The sequence below is a fragment of the Mastigoproctus giganteus genome, chromosome 9 (assembly GCF_048544385.1).
Source record: "Mastigoproctus giganteus isolate SK-2022 chromosome 9, ASM4854438v1, whole genome shotgun sequence".
NCBI classification, from domain to species: domain Eukaryota; kingdom Metazoa; phylum Arthropoda; class Arachnida; order Uropygi; family Thelyphonidae; genus Mastigoproctus; species Mastigoproctus giganteus.
In genome coordinates this window covers 156,878,728-156,901,666 of record NC_143583.1, presented here as the reverse complement: position 1 = coordinate 156,901,666, position 22,939 = coordinate 156,878,728, and the positions used below count along the sequence as shown (strand labels likewise).

General features: G+C 36.7%; 1 protein-coding gene across 2 annotated transcripts in view; it reads left to right on the top strand.

The window, feature by feature from the left end:
* Window positions 1-22,939, top strand: part of LOC150080836 (serine/threonine-protein kinase 26-like) — a 226,773-nt gene that overhangs the window by 166,076 nt on the left and 37,758 nt on the right. For both annotated transcript variants that reach the window (XM_090381119.1, XM_090381118.1), the window contains exon 9: window positions 7,477-7,782. In XM_090381119.1, coding sequence (XP_090237245.1) covers window positions 7,477-7,782 — 306 coding nt within the window. The remainder of the gene's footprint in view (window positions 1-7,476; window positions 7,783-22,939) is intronic.

Here is a 22,939-nt window from a genome sequence, read left to right as displayed (position 1 = left end):
AGAAATGTGAGTTTGAAAAATGCTGCCTACTAGAGTGTATTATTATTCCAACTATGAAGTATGACATAAAAATTGCATCAGAATATCTTGCATGATATGTGCAATAGTGCACGTCATGCATAATTGCTGCATGTGCGTGCACACACACATGGAGTATAGCAAAGCCTCAATTAGTACAAATTTCAGTAGTATGAAATTTGATTTAGTACGAATTATAAAATGATACTAGACCTTATTTAATAAGAGTCAAAATTCAGTTGTTTTTATTCCAAATTGTGCCAAAAATTACACACGGGTTATCAATGGCTCACACCATGTTGCACCAACCAAACATTCACTGGTCAGTCTGCATATGGATATTATCGTGTGAAGATGTGCTGCAGATTGTTATCCTATATATGTGTACAGTACTATATTATATTTTAAATTTTGATAAACTGCCCCTAGGAAGTTTATCAAAATTTGAAAATGGAAGAATACTTGAGGTGCAAATAATGCAAGTGCAAAAAAGGGGAGGCTTGTTATTACATTAGAACAAAAATTTGATGTATACAATTTGCCAAATTTATTCATAAAGTTATACAGCTTCTGCTATGAGTGCATTAAATATATGAACTTTAATGTGTTTTATACATATTTACTATATGAATAAAACACTTAGCGTAATGTTTGTCACTTATGTTGTGGAGTACTGTGTGTATGTGTGTGGTTGGTTTGACCATTTTAGAAATCAAATTCAATTGCATAATGCAACTAAATATTCCGATATTTTGAAGAAAATAGTGGAGGAAGGTGGATACACAGACCAACAAATTTTTAATGTTGATGAAACTAAATTATTTTGGAAAAGAATGCCTTCCAGAACTTATATTTCCAAAAAAAGAAAAAAGTCAACCTGGATATAAAGTGGCTAAGGATCATTTTACACTTTTATTGGAAGGCAATGCAGAAGGAGATTTCAAATTGAAGCCAATGCTTGTTCATCAAATTCTCGTGTGTTCTTAGAGGCTACAGTCAGTGATGGCTTCCAGTTTTTTGGTGTTCAAATAAGAAAGCATGGATGACCAAAGTTCTCTTTGAAGACTGGTTTTCAACATATTTTTGCCCATCTGTTGAAAATTATTGCAAGAATAACAATATTGCTTTTAAAGCATTATTGATTTTAGAAAATGCCCTGGTCATCCAACTACACTTGGTACATTGTGTGAGAATATAAAAGTCATTTTTTACCAAGCAAATGCAAACTTTATTGCAGCCCATGAACCAAGGAATAATTGCAACATTTAAAGCCTACTACCTAAGAAGAGTTTTTGCACAGGGAATTGCTCAAACAACTGGCTACAATTTCTTTAATTCACTTCTGGAAAAAATATAGCATCAAAGATGCAACTGAAAATATTTCCCATGCTTGGGAAGAATTAACTGCAATCATTATGCATGTAGTGTGGAAACACATTTTGCCTCATTGCGCAAATAATTTTGATGGCTTTCCCTCTCAAGTGCAAGTTGTTGTTAAAGAAATAACAGATATTGTAAGACGGCTTGGTTTAGATGAAAACGGGATACTACAAATGTCCATGACTTGCTTGAATCACACTTGGAAGAAATGACTGATGGAGACCTTAATTTAGATCAACAGCATGGATTTGAAGCCGACAATTCTGATGGATGAAGAAGTAGACAATGTGCAAATGAAGGAGCTCACCATCAAATAATAGAAAAATATTTCAAACTCTGGTAGCTTTAAAACAAGTGTTATGGATGCTGACCCCAAGCATGCAAATTTGCCGAGATATGGATGACAAACATGCAGATATACCGAGATATGGATAAAGCTTTCAACAACTACAAGCACGTGTATGAAGAAAGAGAAGACAGTTCAACGTAGTTTGCTAAAATATTTTAATAAAATGTAATTACGTTTTTTTTTGCTTAGTTTATAATAAACTTGAATCAGAAATACCAGTTGGTTATAAAATAAGTTTCCCTATTCAGGAGACCCTAGTGTCAAAACGGTTAGAGTTAGCGCTGCGAAAATCGGTGGTATGTCATTTAGGGTATGGGGAAGCGATTGGTAGAAGGAAAAAAATTAGTTCAAATTTCCGCCACCAGGGGAAAATTGGCACTGTAAACATGAGATGGAATACTTAACTTAGGATTAGATTTTAATATCAGAACTTAGAAATCTACAGATATTGTTCTATGTGCTTTCCTTCACTTGAGATAACATTCTGAAAATGGAGGACTGTGTGCGACAGTTTCACGTAGCATCTCATTGGGGATGTTGGCTACGTGCTGTTGATTTAAAGTCTCTTGGCACACCTATGGCACTTACTGGGTTTTGTATTTTGACCATTGCAACTGCCAGTTCATCCACTACCTCTGCTCCAATTCCGATACTTGGTCGTGCCATGCCTGGAATTACACCTAACTCCCCGGTCACTTCAAATTTTTTTATTAGTTTTTGAAGCCCCACTGACATCAAAGGTCCTTTATGCAAACCTTTAAGTTTCCGATATTCACGTAGTGCTGCATTAGTGTTACTATTATTCTGGTAGAACAGTTTTACTAAAAGAGCGGGCGCCTCCGTAGCCAGGTGGGAAGGAGCAGCAGTGCATAGCACATGCTTCTTGATTAGACCGGGGTTCGAGCCCGTCACCACCAAATACGGAGGATGCGGAAAGGTCAGGGAATGACCATCGCAGAGCAATATGGCCTTAGTTGCTAATGCTCCTAAAAACCAAATAACAATAACTAAAAGAGCACATACCTTTTTTGTAAGAGCCATAATGGTTATTGACAGTGGCATTGGCCTTTCTGCTTTTACCTAACAGGATGTCGTTTGTGTAAGCAGCAGCATGTCTTGAAATGAATGCAACTTTTACATATGTACAGTGCTTTTTCCCTTGGTGGCAGAATTTTGAACTAATTTTTTTTCTTATACAAATTGCTTTCCCATGCCCTAAATGACATACCTGCCAATTTTCACAGTGCTAACTCTGTTTTGACACTAGGGTCTCCTAAATAGGGAAACTTATTTTATAACCACTCGGTACATTTTTATTTCTAATTTCAATAACATGCCCGAAACTAGTGCAGCAAAGCAACGGGCACAAAGTAGCAAGAGTGCTGTTACTCGGGGGAGAACCGAAGGGGGGGGATTCTCCAACGCATCACAGCCTAAAAAAATGTGCAAATGTGAAATGTTTGCAGATCTCTGGAACAAAGACATCCTCCTTGGCTAGGACATCATCTAGCCAAGGAGTCTTTGTGTGCTAGGTGTAGTGTCAAGAAATTAGGTGCCAACTCAGTGTTCTGATGGGCGCTTATGAGAGTGTGAGGAGTTGGGTAGATGCCCTGGAAGGTATTAAAATGGGGGACCCATCAAGCTCTGAGCTGCCCAACTCAATACCAGACCTCACATATGCAATCTCCAAGGCAGGAATGCGATTATTGTTTGTGACTCTATTGTCAGGGAGACTGGTTATATATAGTGTGTAAAAAGGATAGGTGGAATAGGACCAGGGTATATCTGAAAGGGGCAAAAGTTAATGATGTTGTAGAACAGATATCATCTTTTAAGGTCACAAAGGGTGATATTATTGTACACTTTGGCACTAATGACTTTAAGAGTAGGAGAACTGCAAATTTACTTAACAAATATAGGTCAGTGCTGAAAAAAGTCATGAGTTACGGTTAAATTTGAAAGTTTTTGCAATGCTGCCCAGACATGATGGGAGGGAGTATATGATGAGAGCCTTGTCAATCAATTCGGCTCTGGAGGAATTGTACCTAGGCTCATGTGGCAGAATTTTTCTCAGTGTGGTCTCTGCTTGTTAACAGGAGAGACTGCTTCTACAGGGATGGATACACTTAAATAGAAGGGGTGCAAGAGTGTTTGCTGATGCCATCGAGGCAGCGTTAGGTGGGTTGGAAAACTGCTAGCTTGGGAGGATTCACAGGCAAAGGTTATAAGTAGTAGCATGCAGAGGTCAAAGTGATTCTTGCACTCCTTCTATTAGAATAAGCAGCAGCCTGGAGGGCCACTGCTCATTCACCAGTCCCTGAATGCCCCTGTTGGGCATTCGGGGACTGATGGAAGTCATCATGAAAAAAAATAAATACATTGGTTTTGTTAAGATAACTAAGAATAAGAATAGGTGCATGTGTACTTGCATGTACACCAATGCTAGAAGTACAGTAAATAAATTTGAATTTGAAGTGCTGGTCAAGACATCAAAGGTGGATATTGTTGGGATATCAGAGACTGTGTCACACAGATATTAGGAATGCAGAATTTGGAATTTGGGGAGTACTATGTGTACAGAAAGCATAGACAGGATGAGGATGGGAAGGGAGGAGAGGTTATGCCGTTAATTAAGAAAAACAAAATATAAGGAAGTGCATCCAGTTGACATATATGGACAGTGCAATGTTGAGTCAGTTTGGTGTGACAAGCACTTGGAAAGCAAAAATGAGAGCAGGAATGTCTAATAGGCCTAATGACTCTAATGAGTACAACAAACAATTGTACAGAGAAATAGAATAGGCCAGTAAATCAGATTGTGTTCTAATGGGGTATTTTAACTTCCCACATATTGATTGGAACTTGTTGGTAGGTCACTCGCACACTAGCAAGATTTTTGTGGATTTATTGGATGATTGTTTTCTGCAGCAGCAGCAGCATAATCAAGAGGCAACCAGAGAGAGTAATGCTCTTGAGCTGGTTATCAGCAGTAATTATTTGTGCATTAAGAATTTGCAGATAAAGGAACCACTAGATGGCAGTGATCGCAGTGTACTGATGTGGGATTTTCTTAAAGATATAATTACCATCAAGGGTTAAGGGAAGGATTTTTGCTTCCGTAAAGGTGACTACAGTGGTCTCAGACAGTTTTTAAATTCTATACACTGGGACTAACTGATGATGTTACCAACAGCAAATTCTGAGTGGGAAGCATTCAAGGAACTAATCGTGGGAGCTGCTAGGCTTTTCTTACCAATTGAGCAATGTTGTTCAAGGTTTAGGCCTAAATGGATGTCAGACGAACTAATGAGACTTGTAGCAGAAGAAAAATGCATGGGATGCATATAAATTATCTGGCAACACAGAGGCCTATGGCAGATATAAGCTAGTCTGTAATCAAGTCACAAAGGAGATTAGGCAAGCGAAGGCAGATTACGAGAAATTGGCAAAAGATGCTAAGAAAAACAGCAAGGACTTCTTTACTTATATAAACTCTAGAAGGAAGGGGATGAATCAGATTGGGCCACTTGATATCTCTGGTTCGACTTTTGATGATCCTGCTCAGATAGCTGACAAACTGAATGAGTATTCTGCATCTACGGTCACTTATGAGGAATTCTTTAGGGAATTGGAGGATAGAAGCTTATTAAACTCTAACAGGGAGCTTAATGATTTTTAGAGTGGTATATCAGGCTTAATGTCGAAGTTTGCAGAGAGTAAAGTGGAGGAGAAATTGTTGAAGTGAACATAAGAAAGGCACCTGGCGTGGATGGGATCTATCCAGTTATATTAAAGGTGGTGGTAAAGGAAGTATGCAAACCCTTACCCATAATTATTAGGGCATCCTTTGACTCAGGGGAAGTTCCCATTGACTGGAGATGTGTATCTGCAATTCAAAGAGGGATCTAAGTTGACATGAGCAATTACACACCAGTTAGTTTAACTTCTGTTCCAGGGAAAAAAATGGAGTCACTGGTTAAAGATGCATTGCAGGATCATCTAGAAAAGATTGCAGTAATAATTCAGGCACAGCATGGATTTGTTAAGGGAAAGTCTTGTCTGACAAATTTGATTGGATATTATGATGTGGTTACAAAGGAACTAGATGTAGAAAATAATTTTGATATATACTTTGATTTCAGGAATGCTTTTGACACTGTTGCACATGGAAGACCAGTGTACAAAATGGAGCAGTATGGTATTTAGGGTAAGTTGCTACAATGAATAAAAGGGTGGTTGAGTAGGAGAAGACAGAGAGTGGTAATTAATGGATGCTGCTCTTCTTGGAATGATGTTATTAGTGGAATACCCCAGCATTCGGTGTGGTGCCCACTGTTGTTTTGTATATTTATCATTGATATTGATGAAAGTATATCAGGCTTAATGTCGAAGTTTGCAGATGATTCAAAGGTTGGCAGGGTTTTTAATGACAGCAGTGGCAATGTGCTACTGCAACCGGATCTAGTAAATTTGGGCAGATGGGCTGAGAAGTATCAGTTAAAGTTTAACAGTGGGTAGAAGTAACCCCAGAGAAATGTACCGACTGTATGGTACTACACTTAGGTTGGCAGAAAATGAAAAAGACCCTGGAGTAATTGTGCAGTCAGATATGAAGTTTTCTGAGCAATGCAGGCAGGCTGTTAGAACAGATCATTGGGTAATGTCAATGATATACAGGAATTTTGTTAGTAGAGAAAAGGAAGTGATTATGGTCAAGAAAGTATCCCTTGAGTACTGTGTATGCAGTACCGAAGGCCTGTACGCAGTACTCCTTGAGTACTGCTTACAGGATATCCCGATAGACAATCTATCAGGTTAAAATGAGGTCTGGAGGCCTCATTTTAGGAAGAATGTAGTGGTGCTTGAGCATGTACAAAGAAGGGTAACAAGATTAGTGAGGGGAACAGAGGGGGTCCCCTTACAAAGAAAGACTAAGTTCTGCAAATTACAGCGGTTGGAGACTAGGCACTTGCAGGGCCTTAAATGGGTTTAGCATGCTGAATTCTGATGGGATTCTTCCTATTGCTTAGATTACAAACCTGAGGGAGGATAAATTAAAATTTAGGAAAGACAGTTGTAAAATAGATTTGTGGAACTTTACCTTTAGCCAGCGGGTGGTTAATTGCTGGAACAAACTTCCATCTGTTGTTGAAGTTGATAGCTTAAATAAATTCAAGGAGGAACTGGACAAATGTTTAGAGGGAATTGGATGTGTGATTTTTTTTTTTTTTTTTTTTTTTTTTGTTTTGTTTCAGCTAATACTACATAAGCTCAGACACTTGCTTTCTTGCATCACATTCCTCTATTACTATTATCCTTTGGTGATATATATGTTAATAAACAGATAAAAAAAAATTGTGCTTAAAAATTTTTATTGCATATTTTCATTGGGGACCAATTATCATACTTTGTGTTATAACAGCTTTGAATAGTACGCATTTGTTTAATACAATGGTTTCACAAGATTCATTACTTGTACTAATCAAGGCTTTGCTGCATTCTTTCATAGTTTCTCATTTTACTTTCCAAACTCAAATCCACTGAAGTTGGTGGTGGGCTGAATGAAGTTGTCAGTTTGAGGATTTTTTGTCTGCGTGTAATTAATATTTGTACATGAGTAAGATGAATATTTAATATGTTACATACATTTTTGTACCACAATACTAATAATTTTGTTTCATTCTTGTGTGTGTGTAATTATTTTATTTACTTATTTTATTTTTTTTAAGGCACATCCTATGAACATGGCTTCTCCTTCATGCCATATTAACACTTGGGATTCAGGAAGTGAGACTTCAGTTACAGATAAATATGACCACAGAAACTGGGAAATCTTGGCTAATGACAAAGAATATCTAGATCAGGATTGCAATTTTATTCGTGACCAACATGCATATTCCTCTTTAGATGCAAATTCCCAATACATTAGAGACAACTGGGATGGAAATAGTCCAAATTCTCCAATTTCTCCAAATTTTCCAGCTACTCATCCATCTTATTACCTGTCTGCAATTATATATCCTCTTATGTCAGAGGTAAGTAAAAGCAGTAAGTAAAAAAAAAAAAAAAAAAAACTCTTTGACACTCTGAAAACCAGATTTTACTTTTTTTTTTTTTTTTTTTTTTGAAAAGATATAATATTAATTAGAAATATGTGTGGATGGTGTTTATGCATAGGCTTGATTTTCTTTTGGGGGCTAACTGAAGGCTCTATGTCCTGAATAAATCCAAATTGGATAACCAAAAGAAATAAATTTAATCTGTTGTTTGTTTATAGTTAATGTTCTTGTAGACCCTTGATATCTCAGAAATCTTATCCTCACCATTGTTGCTTTCTGCCATCTAGCTATAGCCATATTTCGGTAATCTTCAGATTTATACTATTAATTTTTAACATTATGAATTAATCAAATTCATAATGCTAATTAAGTAACGCTAACTGAACCATGTGATTTAAGTGAACTTTATTTTGTAAAATTTATTACATAATAATAATTGTAGAGATAGCTACTAAATCTTTCCCCACTAGACATGGTGTCCAGTGGGGAATACTTAGTAGCAATCTCTAGAAGGGCCTTCTACCTTGTAAAGTTAGGAACAACAACCAAATCTTTCCCTGTTAGGCCTAATGGCAGAATTCAAAAGGAATCCAGTGTAGAGAGTTTTATTCACCTTAGTTTTGTGCTGTGGTAGCTGTATTTTCTTTACTGAATATTTCTAAATATTCAGTTAAAAAGCTAAAGGAAAAATCCACTTCAACTATTGTTAAAACAGGAATGCATTTTTGAACTTTATCATAAACATAACTGCTTTAGTGAATTTGCATAAATTTTATTTTGTTCTATCTTGTTGTAGGGAACTGTTTTATACAAGGTGTGTCTGAAAAGCATTAATAAAAAATCAATCTCAAGGAAAAAAAATTATTACCATTTAATCCAAACCTGTTCCAAACTTGTTCCAAACCTCTTTGCGCAGTCGTACATCTCTGGATCGCACTGTGGAACTGATCTTGTGGAACCCTGTTTAACTTCCTCATCATGCTGGTTTGGATCTCTGAAATGCTGTCAAAATGGTGCCCCTTGAAGTGGGAATTTGCTTTGGGGAACAGAAAATAATCAGCAAATGCCAAATCTGGAGAATACAGGGGATGGTGAAGCACTGTAACGCCCTTCCATTCAAGAAACTGCTTGATGATGGTTGCATTGTCATGAAGCAAGAACCATTCACCTGACTTGGCCATGTCTGGCCTAACACGCTGAATCCTTTGCAAGCAACAGTCTCCTTCCAGTACAAATTCTTTGTGCACAACTCTTTGCCAATCAAAAAAAAAAAAAATCATCAACATCGTTGTGGTTCGAGACTTCTGGAACAGGAGTTTCTTCATCCTTGGCGAATTTTCTCCAACCCATGCAGCTGATTATCTTTCTGTTTCGGGTTTGTATGCAAATTGCCAGGATTCATCACCAGTTATGATTTGTTGAAGAAAGTGTGGATGACTGTCTGCCATCTCAATCAAATCTCAACACACAGCAACTTGTTACTTTTTTTCCACCGTCAATTACGATAAATATGACCACAGAAACTGGTAAATCTTGGCTAATAACAAAGAATATCTAAATCAGGATTTATCTAGATATTCTTCATCAATGCATGCAGTACAAAGTGCAAGCACACTTTCCTTTTTTTCAAATCATCACCAACAATCGAAGGGCCGGTATCTTTGCTTATGTGAAGCTAGTGTGCTGTCATTGGGAGGGACAGGCAACGACCTTCCATTAACAGCTACTGAACTTTTTCAATGATCGAGTCCGTATCAGACTAGGATGGATGGACAACCTTCCACACATCTATCCTGAGGCGCATTATAGCCATAGTAGCTTATGCGCCATTAAACGCCCATAACAACAACAACAACAACATCTATCCTGAACATCTTCCCGCCCTTCACGGAACTACCCATATCAGCAAAAAATGGATTATAATAGGTTTTTTTTTTTTTTTTTTTATGTAAACCCCAAACATGAGAGGTGTTAGAACCTATAGTACTTAGTACCGTGCTTGGGTTGGAGGTTGAGAAGACGAAAGAAGAAATTTGTTGACATTGGACTTAAACTTCTGTAGACTGTAATTTTCAGGAAATACATATGAAGGAAGGTTGTTCCAGAAAACAGCATTTGAATAAATAAACGAGGAAGATGAAAAGTTGGTTCTGTGAGTTTGAAGTTGGACAGTAAATGGATGTTGGCTGGTGGCGGCACGTGTTCAGACTGTTTTGAAAGAGAGAGCAAGAATTATAGAAGCTAATTCAGAAGAACAGTGCCCATGGAAGTATCTGTAGAAGAGACATGCATGAGACAGTGAGTGGAGAGACTCTGTTAGAGATGAGTCATTAATTAACCTAACTGCCCTCTTCTGAATGGAATCAAGAAGCCTGAGAGAGGTTTGGGGGGCACCACCCCAGATGTGGGAACAATATTCCATGGCAGGGTAGATTTGCGATTTATACAGAGTGAGCAGCTGTTTGGAAGAAAAGTAAACTTTCCTAGACTTCGTCTAGGAAAGTTTTTCGCCGAAAGTTTAAGAAAATTTAAGTTTATAAACAATTTATAGCCTACAAATGATCGCTAGCATATTTTATCGCCAGGCAATACATATAATTTATTGGTCATTTTAAATTGAAAATAAGGCTTTTCTATATGTGTTATTTAAGAATTAAGTGCAGTTAAAAATGGAAGTTATATGCTAGTTATACATTGCCTGTTATTTTCTAAAATTGTAATTAGGTAGGTACCTACTTAATACCTTTAACTTAAGTAGTATGTTTTAAACTCAGAATATGTATTTTAACAGCAATTAAAAAAGAACAAAGTATTAACGAAATGCGCATTGAACAATATTTAAGTGGAAGTGATCCGGGCAACAAAAAATCGCGATTGTGATGTACGAATTAAAAGACTTCTTAGTGCATACGATATATGGGGTGATATTGTTGATTATCTAAGCGGTATAGCGCATAATATTTCTTATTAATAATGTACATACTGTGTTGTAAATATTACAGTTTCTTAGTAATTAATTATCCCAACGTGACTGATTCTGAAGATTGCATAAACATTCATTTTGAATTTTTGCAGTGTACTATGACATACTTAATGTTATAATTAGTTTAGTTTAAAATTAACCAATTGTTATATTGTTCAAATAATGGATTTTTTACTATTTTTGTGATACATATAACTATTAAAATACATAATCTACCTATTAAATTACATATTTCCATACATGTGATTTTTTTTTTATTTCCGTACTATTCCCTCATAGTTCATAGAATTCCAAAAATATGCTAATCGTGGCTTAAGGCAGAAACTTAAATAAAAAATAACTTTTTATGATTTGACCAAACACATCTCATTGCTTCTAGACGGTAAAATGCGATAAACTGATGCGGCGGTAAATTTTCCGGACACCCTTACAGGCAGCCAGGAAAGCCCATGGCATACTATCGATGATTTATCGAACATGCACTGGACCAGCATGGCAGATTATGGTCCATTTCCCTCAACATGAATTGTTGAGTAGGCTTCCATCCTGCAGTGGGTTGATAATGGCTGCACTTTACTTTACTTTTATCCTGTAGAGATCACATTTCGAATACTCTGTTCAAGTATGGAGACCCCATCTGAAAAAAGAATTGGGCTTCTTGAACGGGTCCAGAGAGGGGAACTCAAATGTGAGATTGGCAGAAGGATGACCATATGAGGAAAGACTCCAGTTATGTGGACTTACAGAGCTTGGCAACCAGGCACCTCAGTGGTGACCTGATTGAGGTTTGTAAGGCTCTAAGAGGGATTAGTAAAATAAATAAAGATGGAATTCTGACTGTTATAAAGAATTCCAGAACTAGGGGCCATAAATTGAAATTGCAAGAGTTGGTGTTTAGAGTGCTTGCAGGTAATTGTGGCTGACAGTTTGTATAAATTCATTTGTCAACTGGACAGTTACTTGTGTGAGGAGGGAAGCATGTGATTTGTATTTTCTTATCTACTTGGGGTTTTTTTTGTTAGTGCAGCAAAAGCCTGTAGCTTACTTGCATTATATGGCAAATACTATTACTTACCAATTACTTTAGTTTAATAACAAAAAAACAGTAAAAATTATTATTTGGTTTATTAGTTCCATTTCATTTTGTAAAAATCACAGCCTATTACGTATCCATTTTAATCATTAGCAATAATTGTTAATGAGACAGTTGTGGCTGATAGTTTGCAATAAGCTGTGCCGTATCTGTGCTAAAATTACTTAATTTGTTCCTTAGGTTTCCATGTTCTGATATGTTCAGTCTGTTACTTGTGTTTCTTATTAATTTAATAAGGATTCGACCACATTAATGTGTTTAAATCCAGCTTCCACTAGATAAGAACTGGGGAAAGTTAACAAAAACAGTTCTTCTATAGTTTGTAATTTAGGTTGTTTATTTCATATCTTCATTCTAAAGGTGTACCCTTTAGTTTAGAATACAGATTTGGCCTCCACATCTGTCATTTCATTTAACCCTTGTAAAATAAATTCAACTTGAGATGCATCACACTTAAACAGCTGTGGAATCTATTCTGGTACAATCATATCGAGAAGATCTTGAAATTGCGTGTTAGTCTTCTTTCAGCTTCAAGTGGAATAATTGTTCAAACTTGAATATGTTTATATCTCTGGCTTGTAGTCTTTTCTTTGGATATCATGGAACTTCAAGTACAGCAATACCCCGCATAGCACTGATAATTGGTACCGAAACTGTTCCGTGTTATGTGAAACCGTGCTGATTGAGGTATAATTATAATGGGTTTTAAATGAATGCGTACCAGAGAAACAGTCTATAAACAAATTATAATAAATCTATAAACAATTTGTGCTTGATAACCAATTAAAAGGATTTGAAATAAAAAAATACTGCAAAAATTTTATTAATGAAAAGGTAACATCATGAGAGATGAGAAAAAAGCTTTATTGTTTATTTGGGTATTTCAAAAATGAAATTTAGTAAAGTCATCTCTTCTTTTTCTCGGTATACAAGCCTTTGTAGCATTGAATCCCATCTTATAAAATTTGCCGTATCTGGATGCTACATCCAACATTTGTATCTCCATTCATAATTGCCTCACAGGCAATGTCAAGCTCCGAAAAACTTCCTTCAGTTCTTCTGTTGAAAATTCTTTTGGTGCCACTTCGGTGATATCCACGTCAGAATTGTTTTCCTCTTCTTCATATGCAATTTTCTTATCAATTTCAAGGAGAGTTGCATCATCTAAGTTATTTGCATGTGAGTCAGTGCAGTCATGTACATTGGCAGTGTCCAAAGTTTCGAATCCCAAGTCTTTTCCGATCTTCACAATGTCTTCGGCAATTGTCTGAACTTGCGACTCAAAACCAATGAAATCATTTGCCAAATGGGGCAAAACATAACGCATGTTGTTGTTGTCAATGATTTCTAACCAAGACGCAGATATATTTTTGATTGTATTTAGAGGGGTAAAAAATAAATTGTGAAATGAAAAGTTTGAAAAGCTACCATGTCGTCTCATCAGGATGGAATTAAAAGTGGACACTGTTGCCACTGACTACCTGACGGGACTGCTGTCATATGTGCAGCACATGAGACAATACATTTGGCATTGCAGTATGTATGTACCCGTAATGTAGAGTACATGTCTAGGCTATTGAATGAGTTTTAATATGTACAGTAAATTTAATTGAAAACCATGTTATAGTGAAACCCGTGCTGTTTGAAGCCATGCTAAGCGAGGTATTGCTGTATACATCAGCCAAGTAAAATGTATGTTTTTTTTTATTATTATTAAATTTATTTTGTTCCTAACAAAATAAAGTTTCTTTATTTCATGAAGAAATTCTATTACAGAATAAATAAGTTCACCCAATGTATGTAAAAGCAGCTAGTTGTAGATTTCATAATTTTGATCACATAATTGACCAAACAGATGATCATGCAAGGATATGGCCTTTTTCATTTATTAATTTAATACGCATTTGCTGAACATCATGGAGTTTTTCACTTATATTTTCAAGCAAATGCTGCTTGTGCAGTTCTAGCATCAGCACTATTTTTCTTCAAAAATGCTAAAAACCCTCAATACTTACTGCCCAATGCTGATGCTCTATCAGAAGCAGCTGCTACAATATCAGTAATCCTGTAAGTATTTTTCAAAGCACAAAAAATCATTTCTCATGTTGCATACATCTTTAATTGTTTAGCAAAAAGAAATTCTTCTGTTATTGCCTTTTTTTTTCCTTGGGCTCTAATAATATAAATGAGCCATAAGGATGCTTAAAGTTCCACATGTTCTCTTGTCCAGTTGTACAGCAAATTTAGTTCTCTGCAATTCAGAAACCACAGTTTTTTGGATATCTTCGGTCATTTCATCAATACAACATTGAACTTTACTGTTACTCAGCAAAATGCTTTTTAAAACTGTATTTATATCCATTTTCATGACAGCTTATTTCTCGTTCTGATGGCAGTATCAGTTGTTTCCTGTGTGCAGATACCATTCTTTTCAATTGTGTGATATATTATGAGGCTTCCAATCCCTAGCATTTCTAGAAACTGAGGGTTTCAGAAACAATTTTAAACCCATTGTATAGAACTTTTATAAATTTATCTTAAGATATTTGAAATATTCAAAATCTTTGTGTTTTGCACCAGGATGCATCCTTTCCAGGTGGTGTTTCTCTTTGATGATTTCATAGCATCATTCCTAAAGGTCTTCTCACATAAGAGATTAGTGGTATTGATTTGTAGCCAGGTGGAGAAATAAATCCCCGAAGTGCTGTCTATAATCTGGCAAATATAGACACCACTTCTCTTTTGGAAGCAGCATGGTATAAGAATTTTCTTAAAAACTACATATTATCAAAATTGTAAGTTATTTAAAATAACTTTACAATAGCATTTAAATATGTAATAAGCCCATGTGTGAACTGTTCAGATGGTAATACTGTGTGCTTAACTGTGATAGATCTGTCGGTCGACTGCCAGCAGCCATTAATTGTGACTAGCAGCACAACGCAGTGTCACAAGAAATGGCTGGTCACTAGATTACAGTTTTGCCGCCTAGTGGTAAAATTTGCATACCAATTGCTAAAACCAAAAATTAATTAAGGTCAATGTTCATAGATTTTTTAAATCATATATTATTATATTCTTTATATTTATTATTGTTATATTATACAATTTACCCATCAACCCCTTGTCGTGTATCAATCCTGTTGAGAAACTCTTGTGTAGAACTAAGTAAGGACGAACTTAATTACTTAAGAGAACTCTTTTTCTTATTGGTTCTCCTTGTCTGTTGATTGCAGAATTACACCTGTTCATTTAAGATGAGAAATTGAATTGCAGCAGTGTAACTTGTTTTGTAGGATGAATCTAGGCCTTAATTTCTTCTCTTCTTCCTCTATTAATTCCTCTGTGTCTTTAGCATCAACTTCCAACTGAAGTAGCTCTGCAACCTTTACAATCTTATCTGTAACCTCTTCATATGATTCGTCTTTTTCAAATCCTTCGAAGCCTTTTAAGTGCTGTGGGCATATTTTCTTTCGTGCGCCATTTAAACAACTTTTAGTAATTTCTGCCCAGGCCTTCTCAATGTTTAAGATGGCATGGTAAATACTGTAAGATTTCCAAAAGTCTCTTAACGTTAAATTTTTCTCGCCATCTACTGCAGACAATGCCTGAGAAAATGTGAGTAAATAGCACGCTTTTAAATTCAAAATAACACCCTGATCCATAGGTTGGATGAGTGAAGTTGTGTTTGGCAGTAGAAATATGACTCACTTTCGAATTGAAATCATCTAGATGCATGGATGTTCAGGAGCATTATCTAATAGAAGCAAAATCTTGAAAGGAACATCGTTGTCTTTACAATATTTTTCACCCTCAGGAATGAAGCAGCATTAAAACCAATGCTCAAAGAGATATTGTTATCCATGCTCTCTGGTTGGATTGGAAATGCAAGGGTAGGGTAGCTAGCTTTATTGATGCCCTTAAATGCACGAGGATTTTCCAGAATGGTACACAAGCAGTGGTTTTAATCTGTAATTTCCTGCTGCATATTAGCCCCAAGCAAGAGTGTGGCCCTATCTTTTCATGCCTGAAACCTGGCAGTGTATTTTTGTCTTTAACAATGTATGTTCGATACAGCATTTTTTTCCAATACAGAGCAATCTCATCAATGTTAAAAATTTGCTGCATTCAATAGCCGCCTTCATCAATAATTTTTTCCAACACATCACAAAATTTTTCTGCAGCTGCAGAATCGGCACTGGCGACTTCACTGCATACTTTAACATTGTGGAAACCAGCATGATGCTTGAACCTATTAAACCACCTGTTGCTTGCCACAAACTTGGCTTGGGGTTCATCATACTTACCCTTAATATCTTCATAAATACTTGATGCTTTTGCTTGAATGGCCATTTGACTCAGGGGCACTTGCTTCCGAATATGATTTTCCATCCATATTATTAATAGCTTTTCCATCTTCGATATAGCACCTGAATGCTGTTTTTTGATCACTGTTGATCCTTTGACATGTTCTTTTATACCTACACTGTCCTTTAAAATAGTATTCACTCTTGAAGCAGCGAGACCTAATTCCCTTGCAATAGATGACAAACTTTGTCCTGCTTTGTACTTAATCATTTTCATCTTCATTTTTAAATCAATTTTGTTTCGTTTCCTGGCACTACCACCACTTGCACTTTTCATTGGTCGCTTTCCCTTCATCATTATGTAAATAGGAATGAAGAGAAGTTTTTTATATGATCAAAGATTTCAGCGAAGGGGAATACATTTCACTATAATAATGTAAAAACTCGCACAATTTCAGTTATCGGTATTATCGCAAATGCAATAAGATTGAGTTTACTACCTGTTTATAATTAGATGCACTAACAGAAAAGCCCAATAAACCAGAAAGTGCAAATTGTTTTTATTGTTTTATGGTAGTGAACTCCAGAAACGTGTTTTAGAAAAATATCACAAAGGCGTTCAAAATTGATTCTTATAATGGGAACATATGATAACGATGGAAGGGTAGTGCAATTTCCATTATAAATATGACCTTTTAGAGAGATAAATAGCTTGAGTAATATAGCGAATTTTTCAACTTCCAAGGACTTGGAACGAATTACAAAAAAAAAAAATTTTTTGGTATTTGGTTCACATTACAATATTTTCATGATATCTCTATTTATTCCTACACTGCAAAATACATTTCCATACTTTTTTCAGTTTGCACCAGCCGGCAAAAACTTACGTAAAGTTGAATTTGCGTAAATCGAATGTTACGTAAGTCGAGGAGTTCCTGTATCTGACTGCTAGGATTAATCATGGATCACAAATTAAATTTCCTAGACTATATAAAATATCTATGTACAGTGTGCATAAACAAATTAAACATTCTATGAGCTATATCTGCCGTGACATGGGGAGTTGATCATTATTCACTTCTGCACATTTATCAAGCAATTATAAGATCTAGATTAGATTATGATTCTCCCATCTGCTCCTCAGCGAGGAAAAGTGTTCTAAATTGGTTAGATCCTATCCATCACGGTGCATTATGTGTTGTTTCTGGAGCATTTTGTACCTCACCTGTGTACAGTCTATACACAGAGATTTATGAACTCCCACCAATTCTTAGACAACTTCTTCTTCTGAACTACGCTGCAAAAATTCAAAGCCTTCCCGGACATTCAACTTGACAATATCTGTATACTCCAAAATGGGAAACTTTATATGAGAACAAATCTAGCATATGCAAACCTGCTGGCATATGACTAAAAGAAGTACTTTCACAATGGAACTTAAATATGGATAAAATCTAAAAGCAAAATAACATCTCAAATCAATATGTGAAACAGCTACATTCCTCTTATGTAATGCAGTTCTCTGATTACTGACATCTGTATGCTGATGGCTCCAAAACGGATACACACATCAGTGCTGCTGCTGTGGTCCTACCAAATAGCATCATTTCTCAGTTCAATTCCAGTAGAGTGTAGTATCTATAGTGCCAAACTGTTTGCAATAAATCTCGCATTAGATCACGTTGCCAAAACTTCCCTCGTAAAAAAGTATCACTTTTACAGACTCATTAAGTGCAATATATGCTTTACAGCTACAAAATCAACCATGTATTCTGTATATAAGAAAAATTCTTTCCTACCTATCCCATCTTAGGAGGAAAAACCAGAGTCAGATTCACTTGGATTCCTGAACATTCTGGAATACTAGGCGATGAATGTGCTGATCAAGCTGCCAAACATCTGTCAAATGAAAATTCTCACCTGCATAAAATTCCACATAATGATTTTAAAAATGTCATTCGAGAAGCCTCTGAAAATATATGGACACAGACCTGGAAATCTCAAGAAAAGAACAAACTATACCAAATCAAACCACAGCCAAAATTCTAGAAATCAAGTTTTAGGGAAAACTTGATTTCCCTGCCCTGCTTTATATTGGCCATACGCATTTAATGCACTCTTATCTCCTAATGTGGTCCTTCACAGTGTTGCCAGTGAAGCACGTCATCATAGAATGTCCACGTTACCAAATTGCCCGCTAATCAGCTTTAAAATCGCATGCAAATGAACCATTAAGCCTTGAACTCATTATGGGAGAAAACTCAGATGTAAAGGAACTTTTTACATCCCTCAGTCTAATAAACCTTATTCCAACATCAGTATTAACTGAAAATAACAAAACTTGAACAGGTTCAATAAAGCTGAAGCAGCTTTTGTACCACAAAACTTCAAACAAAACAAAGGTCATATGTACCTAGTCCACTACATGGTTTTAAGTGTCAGAAATACACTCGCAAATGGCCTGTCATGATGCCCTTGCATGTGCTCAATATGATGAAAAGCACCACAAAATTACTGTATGTTCAGCTGCAAAATTGACATGTATTAACTGCCATGGAGACCACCCTGCATACCCTCAGGCATGTAGTAGTGGAAAAGGATAAACAATGATTAAAGGCAGTGCTGAACATACCATACTAGAAGATAAGAAAAGCAGCAAAACCTGTCAATAATTGCAAACCTTCATATGCTCGGAAGGTTGTAGGGAGATATTCCTTCAGAATGCAAACAGAAATGACTATTCTGTCAAAAAGGGTCATTTATATCGCACACTATTTATTAAGCTCATAAAAACCCACACAGAAAGATCATTCAGTTGCCACTCCTATATCTGCCAAAAACCAGTGATTAAGGAGGTACGTGGAACTTTTGCCAAGGAAGAAATGAACACCGGTTAACTGTTTAATGCCCTTTCTTCCCCAAAAAAGGATTAAATGAAGACTGACAAAAGTAAGTCCTCAGCACTTCAGAAGCTGACCGACAGATCCACAAAATCAAATTATGGCTAAATTCCTAGAGTAGAATTGTCGTGAATCCCAGTGAAATTAGATGATATCAAGGCCCTTCTGCAAAAACATGAACCAATCTGCTTTTGCTTGCTATCACTTACTATCATTTGTAAGGATAGAAGTGGGAATGATACTACTCATGAAGGAGTTGCTATATTGTGGGCAACCATTCCCCTTTCAGGCTCTCTTACTCACAACCAACATTGAAGCAGTAGCGATAAATAGAGCAGTTAGGTTTCTATTAACATTCTGCTCTCTTTATTTGCTACCTGGGACCAACATCTCCCAGATGGATCTTGATGATCATGTTATGCAGTTGCCTTCCCCAGTTTTATTATTGGGGAATTTCAATGGACATACTACCCTGTGGGGTAGTGCTGACATCAGTGAGAGGGGCAATATTCATAGAGCGTATGCTTAATGACAATAACCTGTCCCTTTTAAACGTAGGTAGTAACACTTTTTTCACATGCCTACCTGTATATTTTCTGCCATTGACAATTTCTATCTGCTTCCCTTCTCTTCTGCCTTCACTTATAACAATTTTTGATAACTACTTAATGGGAGACTGTATCTTCCTTTTATGTATCCCAATGGAAAATTGATCAGGCTGACTGAAATGCCTTTCAATATCTAGCAGATTTTGACATCATCACATCATCAGTGATGCAGTTCATGTACATCACTGAAAATATTGTCCATGCAGCAGCAGTTGCAATACCCTAGATATTCCAAAAGTATCATACTGTGGGTAATACCATAAAATTTAAACATACACATGCCAAAGCACACTATGCTTGCTGTCAGAGCCGAAAGGAATCACGGATCCACTTTACATCCACTAAGATCGTCTGGGACAAAATCCAGAAAATGAAGGGAAAATATGCATCCCACTCTTAATTGATCCTGGAATATAATGGTTGTACTATTGCAGATTCAATTGCAATAGCTAATGCTCTTGGGGAAACATTTTCTAACACCTCTGCACTGTTATCTTACTCTCTGGAGTCCTGAAACAAAAAATTAAACACAAGCACTAAATTTCATATCGAAGGCGTTTTGTCCTTATAAGAGACCATTTGCCATCCAAGAGTTAAAAACTGCCTTAACTCTTATTAAGGCAAGTGCTATTGGACCAGATGACATCCATTATGAATTAGTTAAGTGCCTTTTGCCAAAATCTATGTAGCACCAGCTGTTCCTATATAAACAGAATTTTTATTGAAGAGCAGTTTCCAGATGTCTGGTGTGAAAGCAATCATTCGTGCCTTTGCTAAGCCAAGAAAGGATCCCAAATATCCAGCTAACTATCGATTTTACACGAACAACAAGTCTCTGTGACTGTTATTTGTGTAAAATTTTGGAGGGAATGGTCAAATGCTTGTCTTATATAGTATTTAGAAGCAAATGACCTCATCTCCAACAGGTCCACCTTCGACCATTTGATTAGACTGAAAACATCTTTCCAAGATGCATTTCCTAAAATAAGAATGCCATATTTAGCATTGGTCTTAGAGGTCACCTCCTCATATTTATTAAGAACTTTTAACCCACAATCTTTTCTAGTATGCATTGGATCCACCCTCTCACAGCCCTTTGCCAAGAGGAGGGAGTACCTCGAGGTAGAGGTCTGCACCGGCCTACATTTTTTATTTTTATCTGGCTTGTCCCGAGCCCGAATTTGTTTTTCAAATTCATTACCCTTATTCTACCAACCCGAACATGACTTGGCGCAATATAACCATAGTTGTTTTTGCTCCATAAAAACCAAAACAAACCCACCTGAACCGATTTTTATCTCAGCCTGACTGAAACACCTTTTTATATAAATAAAATAGCTAGCATTGGTTTCTGAAGTTTCATAATAATAATAAAAATTAACTCTCAGATTAAAAATTCAATATTAATAATTATATAAAAATAATAATTATCAATATTGGCTATTCTCCAGAACATGGATACCACTTTGCAGGCATGGGCAAAGAACGGAATGATTGTCCAGTCAAGTTCTGTGATTGGCTGATTATTGGGATTGCGTAATTTACCTCATTTTGTATTTCTGATTGATTGGATGCAAATTAGCTTCTAATTTTTCTGATTTTGGCAGGAAATGTGAAATTATTATCTGTTGATTAGTCATCGTCATGCTGTTCTGCTGCCCTCTGTTATTGTTATTCTGTGTTCATGGTTTTCAAAATGATGGATGTAAGACTAATTGATATATGCATGTGAATTTCGTAGCTTCGGAATAAGTGTTTTCTGGTTTCAGTGTGGATATTTGATGAAGTGTACCAGCCAGCATGCGAGCAGTGTTCAATCCAGAGCGTTTGCACTGGGAGGGTGGGGGGGATGTAAACTTCAGGGGTTCATGCACTGGGGAAGAAGAATGTAAACTTTGGGGGTACATGTATTATATATTTTTTTATTATTAATTAATATTTACAACATACGAGGGTGGTTTAATAAAGAATCGCCCTGACCTAGCTGCAGAGGTGCTAGCCTATTGATTCTTGGCACAGGTTTTAGTCCTTCTCTACATAGCCACCATGCAGATTTACAGATTTTTCTCATCGATGGATGAGGCTACGGATGCCGTTTTTTTAGAAGTGGTGAGGTTGGTCTTTGAACCGTGATTCTGTTGCAGAAATCAGTGTCTCGTCGTAAATGAAGTGGGTCTCCCGAAGAAATGATTTGAGGGAAGGAAAACAAGAAGTAGTCCGATGGTGGTAGATCGGGTGAGTAGGCTGGATGGGGCAGTATTTCATATCCACAAGTGAGCGCTTGTGTTGTTGCAATTTCAGAAGTGTGAACTGGGGCATTGTCTTGAAGCATTCTCACACCTTTGGACAGCATGCCATGCCTACATGTTTTGATTTTCTCCCGTAATTTTGTGAGTAAGTTGGCATAATAGGCACCTGTAATTGTTCTACCTTTCTCATCCCAAAACACTGTCAGCAAGACCCCAGCAATGTCGCTATTCCATGGACTGCTTTTTACTTTCAAGGTCGAAATGGTGTATCCAACTTTCATCCTGAGTGATTAGACAAGAGAAAAAAACGTTCATTTTTTTTTGGCACGGGGCTAACAACTCTTGTGATTTCTGTTGTCGATCAGCCTTCTGGAAACCAGTCAATAATCGGGGAATCCATTTTGCACTCAATTTCCGTAAATGGAGTTGGTCATGGACTGTTTCAACAAAGCCCACACTAATCTTCACCTCCTGGGACAATTCACTCACAGATATCAGGCAATCTTCCATAATTAACGACTCCACTTTTCTGATCGTGCTGTCATCAATGACTGAATGGGGACGACCTGGAATGGGCTCAGATTCTACTGATGTCCGACCACACCTAAACTGTCTATGCCAGTGCTTCACAATGCCATAGGATGAAGCTTCATCCTTACATACAGCAGTCATCTCTTTGTGGATTTCTTTAGATTTCCCCTTCAAGAACTGATACCAGATTAAAGCTCTAGCTTCAACTTTGTCCATGATGCTACTTCATCACATATTCAGCTCTGTAAGATAAAAATTAAGCCACAGGGCTGAAATTTTACACCTTTAGTACAGAGATGTGTACGATGCTACACACAAAATATCACAACTCTGCGATATGTGGAAGTAGGTGAGGGCGATTCTTTATTGAACCACCCTCGTATGTATTATAGGCCCCGGGTGCCAAGCGTATTTCGAGGCCAAGCGATATTTGTGAGATTTATAAAGGCTCTTCAAAGGCAA